Here is a 25,097-nt window from a genome sequence, read left to right as displayed (position 1 = left end):
TGAGCGTACATATACTCCCAGGTGAGCGTACATATACTCCCAGGTGAGTCTACATATACTTCCAGGTGACCGTACATATTCTCCCAGGTGACCATACATATACTCCCAGGTGAGCGTACATATACTCCCAGGTGAGCGTACATATACTCCCAGGTGAGCGTACATATACTCCCAGGTAAGTGTACATATACTCCCAGGTGAGCGTACATATACTCCCAGGTGATCGTACATGTACTCCCAGGCGAGTGTACATATACTTCCAGGTGATCGTACATATACTCCCAGGTGAGTGTACATATGCTCCCAGGCGATCGTACATGTACTCCCAGGCGAGTGTACATATACTTCCAGATGATCGTACATATACTCCCAGGTGATCGTACATATACTCCCAGGTGATCGTACATATACTCCCAGGTGAGTCTACATATACTACCAGGTGATCGTACATATAATCCCAGGTGATCGTACATATACTCCCAGGTGAGTCTACATATACTACCAGGTGAGCGTACATATACTCCCAGGTGAGCGTACATATACTCCCAGGTGAGTCTACATATACTTCCAGGTGATCGTACATATACTCCCAGGTGATCGTACATATACTCCCAGGTGAGTCTACATATGCTACCAGGTGAGTGTACATATACTACCAGGTGAGTCTACATATACTTCCAGGTGATCGTACATATACTCCCAGGTGATCATACATATACTCCCAGGTGAGTCTACATATACTACCAGGTGAGCGTACATATAATCCCAGGTGAGCGTACATATTCTCCCAGGTGAGCGTACATATATTTTGTGGAACTGAAAGAAATGTTTTAAAAGTTCGCACTAGGTAGAGCTGTACTTGGGGTTTGTGTAGATTTTTGGACCATTTGTGTTGTATTTTGGGAAATTTTCACAAAATTCGCCCTTTAAAAATTTCTGACCACTACATGTGCAGATCATGTGAATACAAAACAAAAAAAGAATAAAATATATTTAATTGTGGGTTTATTACAGGTTTTTACACTGAAGTCTAGAAGAATAATTGGTGATAAATCTGCAGCGTATCCACAACATAACCTGACACGCTGCAGGGATATATGGGGCATTTATCATTGTCTTTACAGCTGTTTTTGTGTGTAGATATATGTCTATTTAGGCGCAGCGCCTAAGGCTATTTTATGCGTTTTTTCGATTTACACCTTTTTTTTTAAAAAGAGCGCACAGGCTAGATGTTAAGGGTTAGTCTTGTGCAGTGGTAATGAATTTATCAACTGCAACTTTTGCAAAAAAGTCGCAAAACACCCCCAATAAGGCGCAATTCTATACCAGGCCAGACCTATTGTAGCTTTTTTGTGTATGTGAAGAGTGAAATTTCAGAAAATCTGTATCCTCCACAAAATGTATCACATGCCCTGCGACCATGTAATTCATTTGGTGGAGTCACGCTAAAAAACACGCAAAAAAAAAAATTAAATAAAATAAAAGAGCTAAAAAATGAACTAAATCACACACATCTTTGTAAATGCCCCCATAATCCGCACTGCACATCAGTTTCTATGGGGTTTTTAAGAGCATTTTTTTCACCCATCTATGATGTCTCCTCACAGCTGCTCCTCCCCCTGATATCTTTATAGAACCATCATATACACATAATGCAGCATGAAGGGGCTCGGTGAAGATGGTGGTGAAGGTGTGTAAGTGTCTGATGGGGTCACACAGCTCATAAAAGGACAGCTGCCCGGCCTCATAATCCAGGCAGATCCTGAATCTATCACTGGAGATCTGGTGAGGTAACTGGATCCACTCACTGTCATGTATCGCTGAACACTGATTATAACACCACTCCCCTCTATATAAACACCAGGAATTCCTATTGTTTCCAACAACTGACCACTGTCCCCTCCTGATTATACTGGGATAACACATCCCCACCATCCACCTCTCCCATACTGGTCTGATCTCCACATCCCAGTAATGTCGTCCTGAGGAGAATCTCCCGCTGCTCATCACCTGAGGATAATTCTGGAATCTCTCTGCGGTTTCTGGACGATTCTGCTCTTTATCTGTCCAGGTTGCAGTTTTCATGTCGTCTGATATGAGGAGATAATTAGCAGCTGTGTTTACATCCAGTAATATGTCTGCAGGACCCTGCCCATAGACCCCTCCCTCTCCTGCAGCCGCCACCTCCCCCCCAGTCCTGACTATTACACCATCGCCCCCATATTGTGGACCTGACACAGGTGAAGCTTGTGTATGACTGGGCAGAGATCGGACGCTGGGGGGCTGTGGCCTCTTTGGTTTTGGGGGTGAGATGGTCTGTAGATATGTCACTATATCAGAGAAACCTGCATGTAACATCCCTGTAATCACATCCACATCTACATCATGTGTGGTATCATGTCCCCCTGTGTCCTTGTCACCTCCATCATGTCCCCCTGTGTCCTCATCACGTCCCTCCTCCTCAGGATCACACAAGTCACCTGTGTCTGGATCCTGTAAGACAGTCAGTGGATCCGTCATGTTACACAGCTCCTCAATGTCCCTCATCTTCCTGGACAGCTCGTTCTTCTTTATCTCCAGCTTCTGGATGACATCAGACAGTGACATCTTCTCCTCCTGCCTGGAGATCTCACTCAGGATCCTCTTCTCCAGGTCGTCCAGCCGTCTCCTGATGTCTATAAACAGGGCAGTGACTCTCTCCGCTTCTCCAGATGATTGTTCTTGAGCTTTTCTCCAGCGTTCCTCCAGACTCTGGACTCTTTCCTCAGTCTTCTCTCTCTTTGTGATCAGATTCTGTAGAACATTTCTCAGCTGCTTCTTCTTCTCCTCAGAGGCCACATCTAGAGACTCTATGTTATGTCCTCTGTGGTTTCCAATCAAACTGCTGGACACACAAATACAAGTATTGTCCCCAGTGCAGTAATATTCCAGGATCTTATTATGGATGGGACATTTCCTGTTCTCCAGGGAAGTTCTGGGATCAGTCAGGACGTGATCTGGTCCCTTGCTGTGAACTTTCAGGTGTTTATCACACAGAGAAGCCTCACACATCAGACAGGATCTCACAGCAGGTACAGGAGAGTCCACACAGTAAGTGCAGTAGATCCCGGTGATCTCCTCCTGATGTGGCTGAGTAGACCGGAAATTCTCCACCTCATTACACAGAGTGATGTTCCTTTTCAGTGCCGGACGCTTCTTAAACTGTTCTTTACATATAGGACAGGAATAAACTCCAGCCCTGTTCTGTGTATTCAGGACCTGACCAATACAGTCCCGGCAGAAATTGTGTCCACATCTCAGGGTTACAGGATCCGTATAAAGGTTCAGACAGATAGAACATTCCAGCTCATCTCTCAGATCAGGAGACGCCATGGTGGACACCACTTAGAAGCAGAGAAGCCAATGTGACCTATGATACCGGCAGCAGGGTGTGATCTTTGTTCTCTACTGAGATAAATATTTCCATCATGTCTTCCTGCTTTAGAAGCTCCTGAGGGTAAAGTCCTCACATTCTGCATCTTCATTCCGGAGATAAATACTTTCATATTTATCTGTAAAGTTAGTAATACTGTAGTAATAATCATCACTTTTATCAAGAATGTTTATTAGATTTTTTACATTACAAAGTAGAAATATAGAATCATGTCAGCCTCGGGGTGTGTATAGTTGTGTGGCGCAGGGGCTGCTAGTACTTGTAGTTCCCCTACAGAAATTTTTCTGTACATCAGACAGAATTTCTGGTGGTGTGAGGAATCTAATGTATTGTCATCCTGGTTATGAACCCCATTAAGGACATAGCCCATTATGATCTTAAAGGGGTACTCCGGCACTTAGACATCTTATCCCCTAACCAAAGGATAGGGGATAAGATGCCTGATCGCAGGGGTCCCGAAGCTGGGGACCCCCGTGATCTTGCACGCAGCACCCCAGTTAAAATCAATCCCCAGAGCATGTTCGCTCCGGGTCTGATTACCGGCGATCACGGGGCGGCGGCGTGTGACGTCACGCCTCAATCCCCGTGTGACGTCAAGCTCCGCCCCTCAATGCAAACCTATGGGAGGGGGCGTGACAGTTGTCACGCCCCCTCCCATAGGCTTGCATTGAGGGCGGAGCGTGACATCACACGCCACCCGCCCCGTGGTCGCCGGTAATCAGACCCGGAGCAAACATGCTCCAGGGACTGATTTTAACTGAGGTGCTGCGTGCAAGATCACGGGGGTCCACAGCAGCAGGACCCCCGCGATCAGGCATCTTATCCCCTATCCTTTGTATAGGGGATAAGATGTCTAAGTGCCGGAGTACCCCTTTAACCCCTTAACAACGAAGGACGTATATTCAAGTCCCCCGCTGGCTCCCGCTATATTCCGCGGGGTCACGCGGTGTCCCTGCGTCATATCTGTGTTAACCCTTCAGAAGCGGCGATCAAAGCTGACCACCACGTCTGAAGTGAAAGTGAATGTAACCCGGCTGCTCAGTTGGGCTGTTCGGGACCGCCGCGGTGAAATTTCACCGCGGCGTCCCGAACAGCTTAAAGGACACCGGGAGGGCCCTTACCTGCCTCCTCAGTGTCCGGTCGGCGAATGACTGCTCCGTGCCTGAGATCCAGGCAGGAGCAGTCAAGCGCCAATAACACTGATCACAGGCGTGTTAATACACGCCAGTGATCAGCATGAGAGATCAGTGTGTGCAGTGATATAGGTCCCTATGGGATAACAATGATCAGTGTGTGCAGTGTTATAGGTCCCTATGGGACCTATAACTACTGCAAAAAAAAGTAAAAAAAATAGTGTCAATAAAGGTCATTTAACCCCTTCCCTAATAAAAGTTTGAATCACTCCCCCCCCATAAAAAAAATAAAACAGTGTAAATAAAAATAAACATATGTGGTATCGTCGCGTGCGTAAATGTCCGAACTATAAAAATATTACGTTAATTAAACTGCACGGTCAATGGCGTGCGCGCAAAAAAAATCAAAAGTCCAAAAAAGCGTATTTTTGGTCACTTTTTATACCATTAAAAAATGAATAAAAATTGATCAAAAAGTCCGATCAAAACAAAAATGGTACCGCTAAAAACTTCAGACCACGGCACAAAAAATGAGCCCTCATACCGCCCTGTACGTGGAAAAAAATAAGTTATAGGGGTCAGAAGATGACATTTTTAAACGTATAAATTTTCCTGCATGTAGTTATGAATTTTTTCCGAAGTACGACAAAATCCAACCTATATAAGTAGGGAATCATTTTGTCGCACAATGATTTTTTTTCCGTTTCGCCGTGAATTTTTGGGTAAAATGACTAATGTCTAAGAGTTATGATTTTTAAAAAGTAAGGAGGAAAAACGAAAGTTCAAAAACTGAAAAACCCGGCGTCCTTAAGGGGTTAAAGGGGTTATCTAGGGAAAAAAACTTTTTTTTTTTAACATATCAATTGGCTCCAGAAAGTTAAACAGATTTGTAAATGACTTCTATTAAAAAATCTTGATCCTTTCAGTACTTATGAACTGCTGAAGTTGAGTTGTTCTCCCTGATGACACCTGTCTTGGGAACTGTACAGAGTAGAAGCAAATCCCCATAGCAAACCTCTTCTGCTCTGTGCAGTTCCCGAGACAAGCAGAGGTGTCAGCAGAGAGCACTGTTGCCAGACAGAAAAAAACAACTCAACTTCAGCAGCTGATAATTATTGGAAGGATTAAGATTTTTTAATAGAAGTAATTTACAAATCTGTTTAACTTTCTGTGGCCAGTTGACTTATAATGACCTTTAAGGGTACGTTCACAAGAGCGGATCCCCAGCGCGTATTACGCTGCGGATCCGCAGCTGAAGGACCGCTGTATGCTGCCTTTACAGGCAGCAGCGACTCTCTCCGCTTCTCCAGATGCTTTTTCTTGAGCTTTTCTCCAGCGTTCCTCCAGACTCTGGACTCTTTCCTCAGTCTTCTCTCTCTCTTTGTGATCAGATTCTGTAGAACATTTCTCAGCTTCTTCTTCTCCTCAGAGGCCTCATCCAGCTTCTCCACTCTGTGTCTTCTGTGTTTTTCTGCTGCACAATACACACAGATACAAGTAGAGTCCTCAGTGCAGTAATATTCCAGGATCTTCTTATGAATGAGACATTTCCTGTTCTCCAGGGAAGTTCTGGGATCAGTCAGGACGTGATCTTGTCCCTTGCTGTGAACTTTCAGGTGTTTATCACACAGAGAAGCCTCACACATCAGACAGGATCTCACAGCAGGTACAGGAGAGTCCACACAGTAAGTGCAGTAGATCCCGGTGATCTCCTCCTGATGTGGCTGAGTAGACCGGAAATTCTCCACCTCATTACACAGAGTGATGTTCCTTTTCAGTGCCGGACGCTTCTTAAACTGTTCTTTACATATAGGACAGGAATAAACTCCAGCCCTGTTCTGTGTATTCAGGACCTGATCAATACAGTCCCGGCAGAAGTTGTGTCCACATCTCAGGGTTACAGGATTCGTATAAATGTTCAGACAGATAGAACAATCCAGCTCATCTCTCAGATCAGGAGACGCCATGGTGGACACCACTTAGAAGCAGAGAAGCCAATGTGACCTATGATACCGGCAGCAGGGTGTGTTCCCGTGTGTTCTTTATTATAGGTTCTATGATCTTTGTTCTCTACTGAGATAAATATTAACATCATGTCTTCCTGCTTTAGAAGCTCCTGAGGGTAAAGTCCTCACTTTCTGCATCTTCTTTCCTGAGATAAATACTTTGCTATCATTTTTTTCGGTAAAGTTATTAATACTGTAGTAATAATCATGACTTTTATCAAGAATGTTTATTAGATTTTTTTACATTACAAAGTAGAAACATAGAATCATGTCGGCCTCGGGGTGTGTATAGTTGTGTGGCACAGGGTCTGCTGGTACTTGTAGTTCCCCTCTCACCACTATAGAGGGCACAGTTATGTCACACGTGGATTTAGCAGTGGTTTAAACCAGAATATAATAAAATAAAACAAAAGGGAACAGGAGCGCTTCCATGTGTAGGGAACAGGAGCGCTTCCATTCACCAGGTGAATATATAAAAAGGACGGTGAGTATTATGCTTACCTTGTATAGTTGTGCAATGAACAAGGCACAATGCTCAGAGGGTTTAACAAAGATCACACCGGAGGTGCTACACGGCTGCTGCAGGTTTCCCACGCCGAACTGGCATGCACTGGATACTGAAGAGAGCACAATAGATAGGTTTGGAAGTACTCCCGTGCTGCCAAATCTCCCAGGAACAAGGTAGGAACTACAATGGATAACTTGTAGAATTTTATTAAATACATACAATGCGTTTTAGGGCCATCCCGGACCTGAAACACGTTGTATGTATTTACAAAAATAACTAGTTGGACTAGTTATTCATTTTTTCATGATATAAAAAGTGACCAAAAATACGCTATGTTGGACTTTGGAATTTATTTGCACATACGCCATTGACTGTGCGGTTTAATTAACGATATATTTTTTATAGTTCGGACATTTCCGCACGTGGCGATACCACATATGTTTATTTTTATTTACAGTTTTTTTTTTTATAGGAAAAGGGGGGTGATTCAAACTTTTATTAGGGAAGGGGTTAAATGACCTTTGTTAACTTTTTTTTGCAGTGCTATAGCTCCCATAGGGGGCTATAACACTGCACAAACTGATCTTTTACTCTGATCCCTGCAAAGCCATAGCTTTGCATGGATCAGCAAGATAGGGGCTCAATTGCTCAAGCCTGTAGCTCAGGCTTGGAGCAATCAAATGCCGATCGTACGCGACGGAGCAAGGTAAGGGGGTCTCCGCTTGCGTCCTAGCTGATCGCGACATCACGATTTTATCGCGATGTCCCGATCAGCCCGACTGAGCTGCCGGGAAGCATTTACTTTCATTTTTAGAAGCGGCGATCAACTTTGATCGCCACGTCTGAAGGGTTAATAGCGCGCGGCACAACGCGCCGCATGCTATTAGCCCAGGGTCCCGGCTAACCGACCCAGTGTGATGCGGGGTCACGGTGTGACCTCGTTTTAAACACCGGGACCGGGCGTACAGGTACACCCTTCGTCCTGAAGGAGTTAAAGGGGTTCTCCGGTGCATAGACAACCCAAAGGATAGGGGATAAGATGCCTGATCGCGGAGTCCCGCCGCTGGGGATCCCCGGGATCTTGCACGCGGCACCTCGTTTGTAATCAGTCCCCGGAGCGTCACACGGGGGCGGAGGCGTGACGTCACACGCTGCCGGCCTTGTGGTCGTCAGTAATCAGACCCGGAGCGAACACGCGGAGAACCCCTTTAAGGGGTGTGACGGATCCTAGAGTCACCCTACCTACTTGGATGGACTTTGGGACATCGCTATTTGTACCCCTCAGTTGATGTTGCCCAGTGACATAAAGCTCAGAGTTAAAATACTTTTATTTACTGTTTTCATACACTTTTTGCACATGGTCTACCTTTTGCCCACTGTCGACCTTTTGCACACGGTCCACCTCCTTTACACAATACACCTTTTGCACACGGTCCACATTTTGCACACGGTCCACAATTCTACACATGCTTCTCCTTTTTGCACACAGTCCGACTTCTGCACACCTCCACCTTTTGCACTCAAGGCACTGTATAGGGAGAGCTATTTTTATTGGATTATCTCCCAGACTCACTGTCACCTGTATTGCCTTCCCCTGTGATGTCCTTCCTATAAAAGAAGACACTTGTTCCACAATAAAGAGTTCTGATTTTATACCTGAAGACTGGTGTTGCCTGGTTCTTTGGGTACAAGAATGCAATAATCTCTAGTTCTGCCTGGGAATATTGCCTGTGATATGCTGGGGGCTTGTCATCCGGAAGGAGAAGTCACTTTTGGCGGAGTCAGTCCGTCACAAGGGGTTTGCACCCCACAGGTGTTTGACGACTTTTTGTTAAAGTCGGATGTGTAAATGAAAATAAAAAATTTTTTTCACTAAAATGCATTTTTCCCCCCCAAATTTTACATTTTTACAAGGGGTAATAGGAGAAAATGCCCCCCAAAATTTGGAACCCCATTTCTAATGAGCATTTAAATACCCCATGTGTGGACGTCAAGTGCTCTGCTGGTGCACTACAATGCTCAGAAGAGAAGGAGGGCCATTGATGCTGGGAGTTGTACTTTTGCAACAGCTGGAGGCACACCGGTTGGAAAACCTTGAGTTAGGTTCTGTTACCTAACTCCGTGGTCTCCAAACTGGCCCTCCAGATGTTGCTAGGCAACCAACTACTTACCTCGTGGCTCCTGCAGCAGGATTGCCGGTCGCCGCACCAGGAGGAGGGCCCACCACCGATCGCCGCCTGGTAAGCCACCTCCACCGCCGCTCACATCACAATTCCCCCGCTCAGGCCAGACTACCATGGGCAGCGCAGGGGAACCAAACTTTACCCCCCCCCCCCCCCCATCTGCAATTGGTCGGTCGCTTCTGACATCGGGGCTGCCCCGATCACGCTTATTTTCCGATTGTGAAAGTCCCACATGCATACAGGTACGCCCTGGGTCCTTAAATCCCAGGATGACAGGGTGTACCTGTACACCCTGTGTCCTAGACGGGTTAAGGGTCTCCAACCCTGTTTGTAGAATCATGGAGGGGAATTTATCAAACCATTTAGACTGTTTTTTTTTTGTCTAAATTTGTTGCATTAAAATATACAGGCTGGCCCATCATTTCATTTAGAACATTTAAATTACATAACCATGAAGGGTTCCAATGTAAAGCACTGTATGCAGTGGTCACTGATTTATCATGTGCAACTTTTTCTGAAACGTTGTATTTAGGTTAGTGCGGCTTTTGATGAATGTAGCGCATTCACAGCAGGCTTCATAAATGTTTATAAATGCTTTCTCTGTGTTCAAAAATGCTCCTCACAGCACGTGTATTGAGCGTTCACTTTGTTTCATGCTTGTAGTTCAATGTAGTCACCAGATGGAGTTGTAGTAATATCCTTATATACAGAAGCATTTAGGGAGAGATTGTTTATAACCTGTGTACAGGAGGAGCAGTGCAGTTGCTAAGAACGGACACACAGAGCTACCAGGCTATAGCAGGGAGCTCGCTCTGCCATCGCTCTGTGAGCGCCGTGAAATACGCTGAGGATTCACTGTGTTTGACCCTACCCTAAGGCTAGGTTTCCACACAGGTTTTTTTCTGGCCGTATTTATATATATATATATATATATATATATATATATATATATATATATGTGTGTGTATACATAGTGCGCAACTCCAATTTTTTTTTTTACATTTTTTGACTACATATAATTTGTTTTTGGCTTTATTATACCTTATATGATAAAATAATGTGCGTCAATAAAAAGTACAATTTATCCCACAAAAATAAACAAGCCTGCAATACACTTCTGTCAGTAAAAAAACAAAAAGAAGGTGAGATGGAAGAAAACGTAAGCCAGAAATCAAAATTTGAGGGGTTGTGAAAGGGTTAATAACGGAGATTCAACCATTATAAAGATCTATGGAGAAATCCACTCAGTCAGTGTGACCTGATGCCACCATTTAAAGGGGTAGTCCAGTGGTGAAAAACTTATCCCCTATCCTAAGGATAGGGGATAAGTTTGAGATCGCGGGGGGTCCGACCGCTGGGGCCCCCTGCGATCTCTCTGTACGGGGCCCCGGCTCTCCGCCGAGATAGCGGGTGTCGACCCCCGCACGAGGCGGCGGCCGACACGCCCCCTCAATACATCTCTATGGCAGAGCCGGAGATTGCCGAAGGCAGCGCTTCGGCTCTGCCATAGAGTTGTATTGAGGGGGCGTGTCGGCCGCCGCCTCGTGCGGAGGTCGACACGCCCCCTTCCAGCGGGCTGTCGGGGCTCCGTACAGGAGATCGCGGGGGGCCCCAGGGGTCGGACCCCCCGCGATCTGCAACTTATCCCCTATCCTTAGGATAGGGGATAAGTTGCTCACCACTGAATCACCACTGGACTACTCCTTTAATTCAGAATTAGGGGCAAACAACAAAAACCATCATGTAATATTTTATCTAATAATATAAGAAATTTCCTACAATAAACCATCACTAGACGATTGTTACAGAAATGAATAATTAGTTACAAATAATCATTTTCATTAATATATTCATAATTTTATAAATTCATAAAGGTCACATTTATACCTTCACCCAACCCCCAACATTTGTTATAATCTGTGGCAGCGGAACAAGTAGATACGTATCCGCCACCATTTTGGTTGTCACTTTTCTGAAAGCTTCTCGGCCATCAATGAGAAACCAATATGGAGGCGGATCCTGCAGCAGCCGCAATGAATGTGACAATATCTGTGAGTATGAGAAGCTGAAGGAACAAACTGTGATTCATCTTTCAGATGGCACTATGACACTAATTAGCGTTTATAAAGGAATATATATATATATATATATATATATATATATATATATATCTTTGCTGCAGCTTACTCGTAGTTTTACCACAACTACAAAAATAGTGGCAAAAGATCCAACAAAATTCACCTTATAAATTTCACAATCTACACAGAAAAGAAATAATAGAGATTCTCCACAGAGGAAAATCCAAACCCAGAAATCTTCTCCAAATTGTGCGGATTTCGCTGAGGATTTGTTACTGTGGATTTTGGCCCCTTCCACAGCGGCATCCTATAGGCTGAATGCTCCAACCAATTAGATTCTGCTCCCTGTCATGTCACCAGTCTCTGGGCAGATTTCCTCTATGATGTCTCCTCACAGCTGCTCCTCCCCCTGATATCTTTATAGAACCATTCCATATATAAAATACAGCATGAAGGGGCTCGGTGAAGGTGGTGGTGAAGGTGTGTAAGTGTCTGATGGGGTCACACAGCTCATAAAAGGACAGCTGCCCGGCCTCATAATCCAGACAGATCCTGATTCCATCACTGGAGATCTGGTGAGGTAACTGGATCTTCTTACAATCCAGATAGATCCTGACTCTACCAATTGAGATCTGGTGAGGTATCTGGATCCCTTTACTGTCGTGTGTCACTGAACACTGATTATTACGCCACCACCCTCCATCTAAACACCAAGACTTGTTATTATATCCAATAAATGACTGACTCCCCCTCCTGTCTATACTGGGATAACACATCCCCACCATCCACTGCCATGCTGATCTCTTGATCTCCACATCCCAGTAATGTCGTCCTGAGGAGAATCTCCTGCTGCTCATCACCAGAGAATTATCCCAGAATCTCTCTGCTGTTTCTGGACGATTCTGCTTTATATCTGTCCAGGTTGCAGTTTTCATGTCGTCTGATATAATCATATAATTAGCAGCTGTGTTTACATCCAGTAATATGTCTGCAGGACCCTGCCCATAGACCCCTCCCTCTCCTGCAGCCGCCCCCTCCCCCACAGTCCTGACTATTACACCATCGCCCCCATATTGTGGACCTGACACAGGTGAAGCTTGTTTGTGACTGGGCTGAGATCGGACTCTGGGGGGCTGTGGCCTCATTGCTTTTGGGGATGAGATGGTCTGTAACCATGTGACTAGAGCTTTTTTCAAGTGCTCCAAAGGACTCTGGACTCTTTCCTCAGTCTTCTCTCTCTTTGATATCAGTTTCTGTAGAACATTTCTCAGCTTCTTCTTCTTCTCAGAGGCCTCATCCAGCATTTTCACCCGGTGTCTCCGATGTTCTGCAGCCAAACTGCAGGACACACAGATACAGATAGGATACATAGTACAATAATACTTTAAAAGTTCCTTATGGATGGGACATCTCCTGTTCTCCAGGGAAGTTCTGGGATCGTTTAGGACGTCATCTGGTTCCTTGCTGTGAACTTTCAGGTGTTTATCACACAGAGAAGCCTCACACATCAGACAGGATCTCACAGCAGGTACAGGAGAGTCCACACAGAAAGTGCAGTAGATCCCGGTGATCTCCTCCTGATGTGGCTGAGTAGACCGGAAACTTTCTGCTAAATTATGTAGAGTTATGTTCCTTATCAGTGTTGGCCGCTCCTGGGACTGTTCTCTACATTCAGGACAGGAATAAACTCCAGACCCGTCCAGTGTATTCAGGAACTGAGCAATACAGACCCGGCAGAAGTTGTGTCCACATCTCAGGGTTACAGGATCTGTAAAAGTGTTCAGACAGATGGAGCAGAGCAGCTCGTCACTCAGATCAGCAGACGCCATGGCTTCCGGATTTACAAGAATATTCATTGCACAACCAGCGACTAAGAGCTGTCCATTAACCCTATAATCTGCTGGATGGGAACAGACCTCTTTGGCTATAATAAGAGGAGGATGGATACAGTGTAAGCTCCTGTGATCAGGTCAAGTGTTAGGGGAACCTAAAGTAAATTTTGCAAAACCAGAAACTTATGTCAGCTGTTGATTGCTTTGTCTTAACAAATGAATGCTGCATTCAATGTGCTCTGTGTGCCTTTAAAAGATAGATACAGTCCTAGGAGAGCTAAGACCCTTATCCAGAATTTTTCCAGGCACCTGGAGCAACTCCCACGCTCCCAGTGCTGGTACAGTGACAAGGGGGTTGAACTTAAGATGATGGTGGTAGTATTACCCTTAAGGCACTCCCTGGGTGCATGTCTCTTGGCAGATGTGGGTTAAGGGCCAACAAGGGGAAATTGTAAGAGGTAACTCACAGTCATTTTTACAAACCAGGGCTGTGGAGTTGGTAGATAAATGTTTCGACTCCGACTCCGCAGTTTTTTGTACTTCTGACTCCGACTCCTCTGTATTAATATGTGAATGTATTTATAAACACTTATAGTTGAATCCAAGAAGCTGTTCCACCAAGTTCTTCTAAGCTCTTCTAGCAGAGAGAGTTAGTTGGGCAGAAGCTGCTGCCTTCTCCTTTTTGTGTGTTGATCTGCTGCTGAAGATAGGGCAGTGGGAGGATCCTGGAAGGGGCATTTATTATAAAACATGATTTCCCTAGTAGAATCCCATAGCCATGTTTAAAGTTTAAGCTAACAATCAGAGTTTACAAGTTGTTATAGCCTTAGCTGAATGGCAGCAGTTTTTCCAATGGTTTACAGCTTCAGTCTTGAACTATTGACCCTCCATTCCCTTCACTTATACAAGTGTCTCTAGTCCTGCAAAAAACATATTTACTTAATCCCTTATCAGTGAGAGGCTAGGTTTCCTATGGGTTCCCTGTAACAGCAGAACACAACACTATGGAAAGTATAAGTATTGCTGCTCCTAATTGTGTGTTGCGTGCCATATAGTGAAGCACATGAAAAGCATGCTTCTTCACGGTCACTTAATGTGTTCGTTTTGCGGTTACGTGAGGCACTGCATGCATTGGTCTTTATTCTTACAGTAGAGAAGTCATCAATTATAACTTTTAGTGAATTGGGACATTTAAACTTGATTTTTTTATTCCAATCTAAATTTAGTAGGAGTCAGTGCATATTTTGCCGACTACGACTCCAGGTACCCAAATTTCCTCCGACTCCACAGCACTGCTGCAAACTGTAGGTTAAAGGGGGATTCTGGGGATTTTCTTTTACAACTAACATTGCACAGGCTCAGAGAGAAGGACTGAAAAAGGATACGTAGAATAACCTTTTGGCACCACCTTTTGGAAGTAGAAACATTACACCTTTTTTACAGTAACTGCTTTTCCTAATTGTGTCTAGAGCAAATATAGTATCTGCAATTGTATCTTTAAACAGAAAAGCAAAACCCTATTCTACATTAGAATGTTCTTCATATTAAAATAATAAGAATGTGCAGATTATGGTGTTCAATCTATAGAACATAAAATCCTTACTCTTTTTTTCTTCAAAATCAATCCTGTTTGTTTTCACGCAGTGCGCTTTATGGCAAAGCTGACATGTTCCCTTTATTCTGTGCGTTACTAGGATTAAAATTATATCCGCTTTACTACTACAGTACTGCTTGAAATGAGAAAAAGGTAATTTTATTTAAAAAAATTTATTTTCCCTATTGTACACTTTTATGTCCCCATGGACTATAGTAATCTCTTGATTGCTAATACTGTTCAGTGTTATGAATATGAATAGTACTGATCATTACTATCTGCGATCTACTTCTCTCGTCTGCCAGAAGGCAGATCAGATGAGAAGATCAAAGAGCAGCAGGAGGCAGGTGAGGGGACCTCCAGCTATCCTGACTCATCGATTACACCACTGAAGAGTCGAAATAAGCCCTGATAATACTTCAGATGCCGTAATGAGTATTAGGAAGGTACCGCCGGGCATAAAGCAATCGCAGCTTCTATGGTACATTCTGGTGTGTTAAGTACCAGGGCCCCAGGACATACATTTATGTCCATTGTTGTTATTGAGTATGGAAGCAGTGGCATGGTTGGGGTTGGTGTCACCCGATGCAGTAGCAAATGGTGTAACCCAATAATAAACCCCCCCCCCCCCCCCCCAACAAAAAAAAGAAATAATTTTTCATCCTGTTGTCACACCAGTATAATAATGAAATATACAAATTACCAACTTAGGGAAAAGTGCTAAAGAAGTTTTTACCATGTGAAACTACAGCTCCCAGTATGATCTAAGTAGTGGTAAGAGGATGCTGGGAGTTGTTGTTTAACCCATCATCGCTGCAGAACTTACAAGTGACTACAGCTCTGATGGGATATAGTGAGGCAGAATACACAGTGATATAAGTGACTACAGTTGATGCCTTCTCTATAGTCATTCCTTATCATATTCAGCTGGTAAATACTGCTGTGACCACACACAGTGGCCTCAATATGGTATTATTACCGTATTTATCGGCGTATAACACGCACTTTTTAGGCTAAAATTTTTAGCCTATAGTCTATGTGCGTGTTATACGCCGATACACCCCCAGGAAAGGCAGGGAGAGAGAGGCCGTCGCTGCCCGCTTCTCTCCCCCTGCCTTTCCTGGGGTCTAGAGCCCTGCTGCCGACCCTTCTCTCCCCCTGGCTATCGGCGCCGCTGCCCGTTCTGTCCCCCTGACTATCGGTGCCGGCGCCCCATTGCCGGCGCCGATAGCCAGGGGGAGAGAAGCGGCGCCGACAGCCAGGGGGGGAGAAGGGGCAGCGGCACCCATTGCAGGCGCCGCTGCCCCGTTGCCTCCCCCCATCCCCGGTGGCATAATTACCTGTTGCCGGGGTCGGGTCTGCGCTGCTTCAGGCCTCCGGTGTGCGTCCCCTGCGTCGTTGCTATGCGCTGCACGGCGTGGCGCATGACGGGGGTGATTTCAACTTTTAACATGGAAGGGATTAATGGGTGTCTTTAAAACTTTTATTAAAACTTATATTTTTTTAACCCCTTAAGGACCACGGGTTTTTCCGTTTTTTGCACTTTCGTTTTTTACTTCCCACCTTTTAAAAATCATAACCCTTTCAATTTTGCACCTAAAAATCCATATGATGGCTTATGCAGTGACATCAGTCATTTTACCCCAAAATCGACGGCAAAACGGAAAAAAAAATCATTGTGCGACGAAATTGAAGAAAAAAACGCCATTTTGTAACTTTTGGGGGCTTCCGTTTTGACGCAGTATATTTTTCGGTAAAAATTACACCTTGTCTTTATTCTGTAGGTCCACATGGTTAAAATGATACCCTACTTATATAGGTTTGATTTTGTTGTGCTCTTCTGTAAAAAATCATAACTACATTTATATGTTTAAAATTGTCATCTTCTGACCCCTATAACTTTTTTATTTTTCCGCATATGGGGCGGTATGAGGGCTAATTTTTTGCGCCGTGATCTGAAGTTTTTATCGTTACCATTTTTGTATTGATCAGACTTTTTGATCGCTTTTTATTCATTTTTTCATTATATAAAAAGCGACCAAAAATACGTTATTTTGGACTTTGGAATTTTTTTGCACGTACGCCATTGACCAAGCGGTTTAATTAATTATATATTTTTATAGTTTGGACATTTACGCACGCGGCGATACCACATATGTTTATATTTATTTTTATTTACATGGTGTTTTTTTTTATGGGAAAAGGGGGGTGATTTGAACTTCTATTAAGGAAAGGGTTAAATCACATTTATTAACTTTTTTTTACACTTTTTTTTTGCAGTGTTATAGCTCCCATAGGGACCTATAACACTGCACACACTGATTGCCAGCATTGTTCACTGCAAAGCCATAGCTTTGCAATGATCAGCGTTTTCGGCGGTTGATTGCTCAAGCCTGAATCTCAGGGTTGGAGCAATCAATCACCGAGGGGACACGCCGGAGGCAGGTAAGAGGACCTCCGCTCGTGTCCCAGCTGATCGGGAAACCACATTTTCACTGCGGTAGTCCCGATCAGCCCCGCTGAGCATCCGGGCAGCTTTCACTTTGTTTTAGACGCAGCGTTCAACTTTGAACGCCGCGTCTAAAGGGTTAATAGCGCACGGCACAGCGATCACTGCCGCGCGCTATTAGCCCCAGCATCAGATACATGCCGGGACCGACCCGATCTGACGCGTTATATCGCGGGAGCCGGCCAAGGACGTAAATATACGTCCTTGGTCATTAAGGGGTTAAACACTTTATTAGACTTTTAGGAGGACTCATTAGATTCCTCATACAGATGAATAGAGTTCTATTGAACTCAATTAATCTGTGTGCTCTGCGATCAATTGCTAGAGCCTGGTCCAGCCAGGCTCTATCAATAACAGAGCCACGGGACAGTAGGGAAGCCAGAGGTAAGCGCTCCGGCTACCTCTAAAGTGGAGCGCCCCCCTGCGATCACCCCACTAGCCCATCAGGGAGCATTCACAGGTCCCTTTAGACGCCGCTGTCAGCTTTGACAGCGGTGATCTAAAGGGTTAATAGCCAGCCGTGGAGATCGCCGCATGCTGGCTATTAGCGGCATCCCCCGGCTACTGAAAACAGCCGGGGCTGCAGAGTACAGAGTGGGCAGGAGTCCGGAGCCCGCTCCATACAGACTGCTGAGCGCCATATGCTGGCTATTAGCGGCGGTGTGAGGTGGAAACTTGCTCCCCGTGTAGACTTGCGTCTGCTCCTCCCCTCAGCTCTCCGAAGCTAGAGCTGTGTGGAGCGAATGCAGAAGACGCTGGTCTGCACGTGGAGAAAGAAGCCATGCCCCCTCATCTCCCCCTCCTGGAGGACGCAGGTCTGCATGGCAGAAAGAAGGCAGAGAAGGGGAGAGAGGACATACACAGCTTCTCATCTCCCCTCCCCCTGCTCTGCATTCGGAGGACGCAATTTTCCACAGCCGGGGGCTGCAGAGTATGGAGCCGGCATGAGTCGGGAGCCCGCTCCATACAGACTGCAGAGTGCCGCAGTGCTCTTCAGGTCCGGCCCTGCTTGCCCGAAGCCAGGCTAAGGGCCGGAGAAATTCACCTGCCCCGCACCTGGAACTGCATGTCCCGGGCGTCGGGCGATAGAAATTCCACATCCCTGTACAGACACAGGTCCTGGATGGTCACAGCTGTCCGTTCAGGTCATTAGACCTGTGGTCAGGCCAGGGCTGTGCAAAACCTGCCATAAACATATACGCCCACACAGACATACACACATTGATATAGAAATGGGCTCTCCACAGAGATTTAGGGTAGGGTCACGTGCCATATTGAATGACCTCTGATGAGGCCTGGCCTTGCGTCTGCAAAATGGAGGGCAAAAGGTGCTTGAAATATGCTTGTCTAGGGGGAGCCTTACACACACACGTACTGTGCAGAGCCTTGTACACACACATGTACTGTGCGGAGCCTTGTACACACACATGCACTGTGCGGAGCTTTGTAAACACGCACTGTGCGGAGCCTTGTACACACACACACATGCACTGTGCGGAGCCTTGTACACACACACACACACACATGCACTGTGCGGAGCCTTGTACACACACATGCACTGTGCGGAGCCTTGTACACACACACACACACACACATGCACTGTGCGGAGCCTTGTACACACACACACACACACATGCACTGTGCGGAGCCTTGTACACACACACACGACTGTGCGGAGCCTTGTACACACACACGCACTGTGAGGAGCCTTGTACACACACACACACGCAATGTGCGGAGCCTTTTACACACACACACGCACTGTGCGGAGCCTTGTACACACACACATGCAATGTGCGGAGCCTTGTACACACACACACACACACACACACTGTGTGGAGCCTTGTACACACACACGCACTGTGCGGAGCCTTGTACACACACACACGCACTGTGCGGAGCCTTGTACACACACACACGCACTGTGCGGAGCCTTGCACACACACACACACGCACTGTGCGGAGCCTTGTACACACACACATGCACTGTGCGGAGCCTTGTACACACACACACACATGCACTGTGCGGAGCCTTGTACACACACACACACATGCACTGTGCGGAGCCTTGTACACACACATGCACTGTGCAGAGCCTTGTACACACACATGCACTGTGCGGAGCCTTGTACACACACACACACATGCACTGTGCGGAGCCTTGCGCACACACACACATGCACTGTGCGGAGCCTTGTGCACACACACACATGCACTGTGCGGAGCCTTGTACACACACACACATGCACTGTGCGGAGCCTTGTACACACACACATGCACTGTGCGGAGCCTTGTACACATACACACACACACACACACTGTGCGGAGCCTTGTAAACACACACACACTGTGCAGAGCCTTGTACACACACGCACTGTGCGGAGCCTTGTACACACACGCACTGTGCGGAGCCTTACACACACATGCACTTTCATACACACTTAATACATTACCCTTCTAGATGTGTCATGCAGGTATTCCTTCCCCTGGCTTGATTGCATAGAGAGAGAGTGGTGCAGTTACCCATAGTAACCAGATTGCTCCTCCTATATTTTACAGGCCTCTTTAAAAATGAAAGAAGCGATCTGATTGGTTGCTATGGGCAACGGCACCACGCTTCCTCTACACAGGATTTCATAAATCTCTCCCATTTTGTTCAGAGGTAAAATTACATTTTATCAGAAATTTTCCTCAGATTTTGACTTCACCTCAGTAATTTCTTCCCTCACATCTTCAGTGACTGTGGGGGGAGCGGGGACATTCTGTTCTGTCACCTCTTGTCCAGTTTTTACCTCACAGTTCTCACTCAAACCTTATTAGGCGCCACCATTTATATGACCTTTGGAGGGTGCTGAACCATACTAGCAAAGAATATACCTTTTATTCGCACCCCCACAAAACCCACTCCAGAATTGACACATTTATGGGTAACCTTATGGGTCTCCGCCTGGTTGACAAGGTCCTGATCCACCAGATTACTTGTCAGATCACGCGCCTGTTACCCTTGATCTTAAACCGACCTCCACTCCACGGAGAGTTTGCCATTGGCGCTTGAATGAATCGCTGCTTAAGACGGAGGCTCATAGGGAATTCCTTAAGACTTGTCTTGAAGAATTTTTTTACCAAAACACAGGCTCAGTTTCTTCTTTATCCATTCTATGGGAAGCCCACAAGGCAGTACTTAGAGGCCACTGCATCGCACTGTCTTCCAGACTTAAAAGAGATTCGCTCAGATTGACCAATGATACAAGAAAAAAACTGAAAATTTTGGAAGACAAAATGGCTAGATGTCCTTCTGTGCCTACACTCCGACAAATTGTTAATCTGAGGTCTCAACTGAAAGACATTGCAGTTGGGAAGGTTGAGAGGCTTCTTACCTTCACAAAACACAAATATTATATGAAGGCAAATAAATCAGACTCCTTGTTGGCTTCCCAACTGAATTTACAAACAATACAGACTAACCCATTCGCCCTAAAGGACTCCAACGGCCATCTGGTATACGACCCCTCACATATGGCTGACTTGTTCCAGAATTTCTATCATAAGCTATATAATCTTCCTCCTTCCCCCACCACACAAATAGATGAGAATTTTTCCCGAATCCAAACCTATCTTGCCTCCTGTGGTCTTCCGGTGGTTGAACCGGATGATTTAGGTACATTGAACGCTGGTTTCACCGTTGAGGAGATACAGGAGGTGATCAAGGAATTACCCAATGGGAAGTCCCCAGGACCCGACGGTCTACCATATCTCTATTATAAAACATACTCTGGAATTCTCTCCCCACATTTGGCGCGACTGTTTAATTCCTTTATGCAAAATTCCCCCATCCCATCCACTATGCTAAATTCATTCATCACAGTCATCCCGAAAACTGGTAAAGAGCCATCAGACTGTTCAAGCTACAGACCCATCTCTCTTTTAAATTCGGACTTGAAATTATTTACTAAACTTCTAGCTAATAGGCTAGGCTATATCATCCCCTCTTTAATTAATAAGGACCAAGTGGGCTTTGTGCAGAATAGACAGGCAGGGGACGGCACCCGACGAAACATTGACCTGATAGACATATTGAACAAGACAAAAGCTTCGGGCGTCTTCCTGAGCTTAGACGCAGAAAAAGCGTTTGATAGAATCAGTTGGCCTTTTCTAATGTCAACTCTACGTGCTTATGGACTTTCGGGCCCTTTCCTCGATGCCGTCTCCTGCCTTTATACCTCTCCCACAGCCCAAGTCCGCCTACCTCATGCCACGTCTCGTAGCTTTACCATAAAAAATGGGACTCGCCAAGGATGCCCCCTATCCCCATTACTATTTGTTCTTTGTATTGAACCTCTTGCGACTCGTATCCGCAATAACCCTAACATTCAAGGAATTAAAATCAATTCAAGGGAATTTAAAATCTCCCTATTTGCAGATGACGTCCTTTTGTCGCTCTGTAACCCCCAGATCTCCCTACCGAACCTACATATAGCCCTTTCTGAATATAGCAGTCTATCGGGTTATAAAATAAATTCCCACAAAACCGAAGTCCTGCCAATAAATATTTCTGATGAAGTCCTCAGGTCATTAAAATCCTCCTTCCCGTATAAATGGCAATCTGACTTCATCTCTTACTTAGGAATTCACCTCACCACTAAATACTCAACTTTATATAAGGCAAACTTCCTACCCCTCCTGAATAATATCAAAGCTTTATTGAAAAAATGGTCTTCACTCCCGCTGTCCTTCTTTGGGAGGATGGCCACAGTCAAGATGTCTATACTACCTAAAGTATTATATTTGCTTTAAACATTGCCTGTCCAAGTCCCCAAAACCATGCTAAAAAAGCTTCATTCTGAAATGTTTAAATTTATCTGGGGTGGGGGCCACCATAGAATCCCTGCATCCGTCCTCACTACTAAAAACTCTTATGGAGGTCTTGCTGTGCCAGATCTACATAAATATTACTTAGCTGCCCACTTACGCAGAATCCCATCCTGGTCAACATTTCTGGCCTTTAACAAATGGACGGAGGTAGAGAAGATGTGGGTCTCCCCTATACACCCAAGTTTTTTTTATATGGTCTAAAGACCCCATATGTCCTTCCCCTAAATTATTGGGTCCCATGAAATTGACGATTGACATTTGGAAACAATCCATGTCCATGTTCCATCTTAAATCTAATATCACACTTCTTACTCCCCTCCTGTACAACCCCCTGATCCCAAATAGTTGGGACCCTATAACTGTCACTCCATGGATCCAATCTCATCTTTTTCATAATTGATCCACGCTCGAAGACCCTCCTCCCCTTCTCGGTCCTGCGGGACAAATTTGACCTCCCAGATGGTGCCTCCGAGCTGTACCGGGAGATTATACACTACCTGGAACTGCCCCTAAATTGCCCCCCCTTTCCACCTCCCACTTCATTTGAATTATTATGTAGGGGTTCTACGTCCACAAAAGGCCTCATTTCTGCTATCTATAATATTTTGTCCTCTGAAGGAGGCATAGACAATCATAGACATACCTATATGGACAAATGGGACTCCTATTTGGGCACCCCTTTGTCCACCTCCCAATGGCAGACTATTTGGAAGGCTGCGGCAAAGTCATCTTCCTGCATTTCATACCAGGAAAATCAATATAAAATATTAATGATGTGGTATCAGACCCCAGAGAAATTGCACCGCCTCTTCCCTCATGTATCCCCTCTATGCTGGAGGTGTCAGGTTGGACCTGGCTCTATACAACATATTTTTTGGGACTGTCCTGCATTGAGACACTTTTGGTTGGAGGTCCAATCCCTAATTCTTCAGGTTTTGGGAATACATGTCCCCCTCCATTCAGCCACATTTCTCCTGAATCTCCCTGTTTCCGGAATGCCCTCCACCTCTTCTAAACTGCTCTTACATATTCTGACTGCATCTAAATGTCTCATAGCCCGTTGGTGGAAATCTCCCGAATCCCCGCCGACTCGAGCCCTGTTGGAAAAAATTAAAGAGGTGTATAGGATGGAACGTCTTTCAGCAGTACTAGATAATAAACTCCATGTCTTTCAGAAGATATGGAGGCTTTGGGAGGAGTATGATGATTCTCTGAATAACCACTGATGTGCCATTTCCATGCGAGATTCTCGATTTTATATTTTTTCTTTTATTTATTTTAATTTATTTCATCATTATTTCTTTTTTAATTTAACTTTCTGCCACTTTCTCTCCTCCTACTTCATCTCTACAGTGTTTCTCCTTTATATATATAAAGTTGCAAATTTTGCTTTATATATTGCAAAGTACTCATGCTCACTGTACACATGTCATATTTTTCTTCTGTATTAAAATACAAAATTCTTTAAATAAACAGTTATACAAAAAAAACCTTATTGTGGAGTATGGACTGGTGATGTAGGGGTTAAACACCTCACAGCGGTCACATATCAAGCTCCTGACTGACATTTACCTCACAGTTCTCACTCACTACTTGTTGTGGAGTATGGACTGGTGATGTAGGGGTTAAACACCTCACAGCAGTCACATATCAAGCTCCTGACTGACATTTACCTCACAGTTCTCACTCACTACTTGTTGAGTATGGACTGGTGTTGTAGGGGTTAAACACCTCACAGCGGTCACATATGAAGCTCCTGACTGACATTTACCTCACAGTTCTCACTCACTACTTGTTGTGGAGTATGGACTGGTGTTGTAGGGGTTAAACACCTCACAGCGGTCACATATGAAGCTCCTGACTGACATTTACCTCACAGTTCTCACTCACTACTTGTTGTGGAGTATGGACTGGTGTTGTAAGGGTTAAACACCTCACAGTAGTCACATATGAAGCTCCTGACTGACATTTACCTCACAGTTCTGTGTCCTTCCTCCTACTCACTAGCCACTAACTCTAATAACAGCTTCTGAGCTCCTCCTCCTCCTGCTATTCCCGCCTAGCGAGGCCCCGGCCCCTGAACGTGATTGGTTGGCTTCACCATAATGGAGTCTCCAGCCCGTACTAGAGGACAAGGTTCTTACATAATTGCACAATCCCCTCTATAGGACGTCATGGGAGCAGATGGAGCCTCTTGTGAGTGGAATAAACAGTATGAGACATTTCCTATAGAACTACAAGTACCAGAATAACACAAGAAAACAATGAATAACTTTATAGGGTGAGGATGATGCATGTAGTACATTATGAGGGTTTATTGTCCTGTGTGTATAATATCATGATATTTGGTAATCAGGATATCACTAAACTACTACTCCCATCGGGCTCTGACAGTCATGTCATATTCTATAAAGCAGTGATTGCTTACACCAGAGTGCCTCCAGCTGTTGCAATACCACAACTCCCAGCATTCCTTGGCACAGCCTGTGGCTCTGAAGCTGACCCAAAACTATAACTCCCAGCATGTTGTACTGTAACTTAAACTATACTACTACAGTGGTCCCTCAACATATGATATTAATTGGTTCCAGGAGAACCATCATATGTTGAAACCATCATATGTCGAGTACATATGCCTATGTAAAAATGGTAATTGGTTCTGGGGCCTCGGAACCATTGTATGTTGAATACATATCTCTATGGGAAACTGCTAATTGGTTCTGGGATGACCATTGTATGTGGAGTGTATGGGGAGTGTTTAACAAACCAGGGTGCCTCCAGCTGTTGCACAACTACAACTCCCAGCATGCATGTACAGCCATTGACTGTCTGGGCATGCTGGGAGTTATAGTTTTGCAACAGCTGGAGGCACACTGATAGGGAAACATTGATGTATGGGGTGTATAGTGTGTATATGTATTGTATGTGATGTGTGACATTGCATACAGT

The 25,097-nt window shown here is 45.0% G+C and overlaps 2 protein-coding genes across 2 annotated transcripts; both read right to left on the bottom strand.

The window, feature by feature from the left end:
* Nucleotides 1-658: 658 nt before the first annotated feature.
* On the bottom strand, nt 659-24,142 carry LOC130267749 (E3 ubiquitin/ISG15 ligase TRIM25-like). Its single transcript, XM_056517910.1, has 2 exons — nt 24,122-24,142; nt 659-3,551 (listed from the first exon to the last, which is right to left on the bottom strand). Exon 2 carries the CDS (start codon nt 3,370-3,372, stop codon nt 1,555-1,557), a length of 1,818 nt encoding a protein of 605 aa, XP_056373885.1. The 5' UTR covers nt 3,373-3,551; nt 24,122-24,142; the 3' UTR covers nt 659-1,554.
* LOC130267753 (E3 ubiquitin/ISG15 ligase TRIM25-like) lies at nt 5,512-7,447 on the bottom strand. Its single transcript, XM_056517913.1, has one exon. It carries the CDS (start codon nt 6,531-6,533, stop codon nt 5,727-5,729), a length of 807 nt encoding a protein of 268 aa, XP_056373888.1. The 5' UTR covers nt 6,534-7,447; the 3' UTR covers nt 5,512-5,726.
* Nucleotides 24,143-25,097: the final 955 nt, after the last annotated feature.

This window comes from Hyla sarda, chromosome 4, assembly GCF_029499605.1.
Source record: "Hyla sarda isolate aHylSar1 chromosome 4, aHylSar1.hap1, whole genome shotgun sequence".
NCBI classification, from domain to species: Eukaryota; Metazoa; Chordata; class Amphibia; order Anura; family Hylidae; genus Hyla; species Hyla sarda.
The sequence above is the reverse complement of the archived record's forward strand: the minus strand, read 5'-3'. Positions and strand labels throughout refer to the sequence as shown.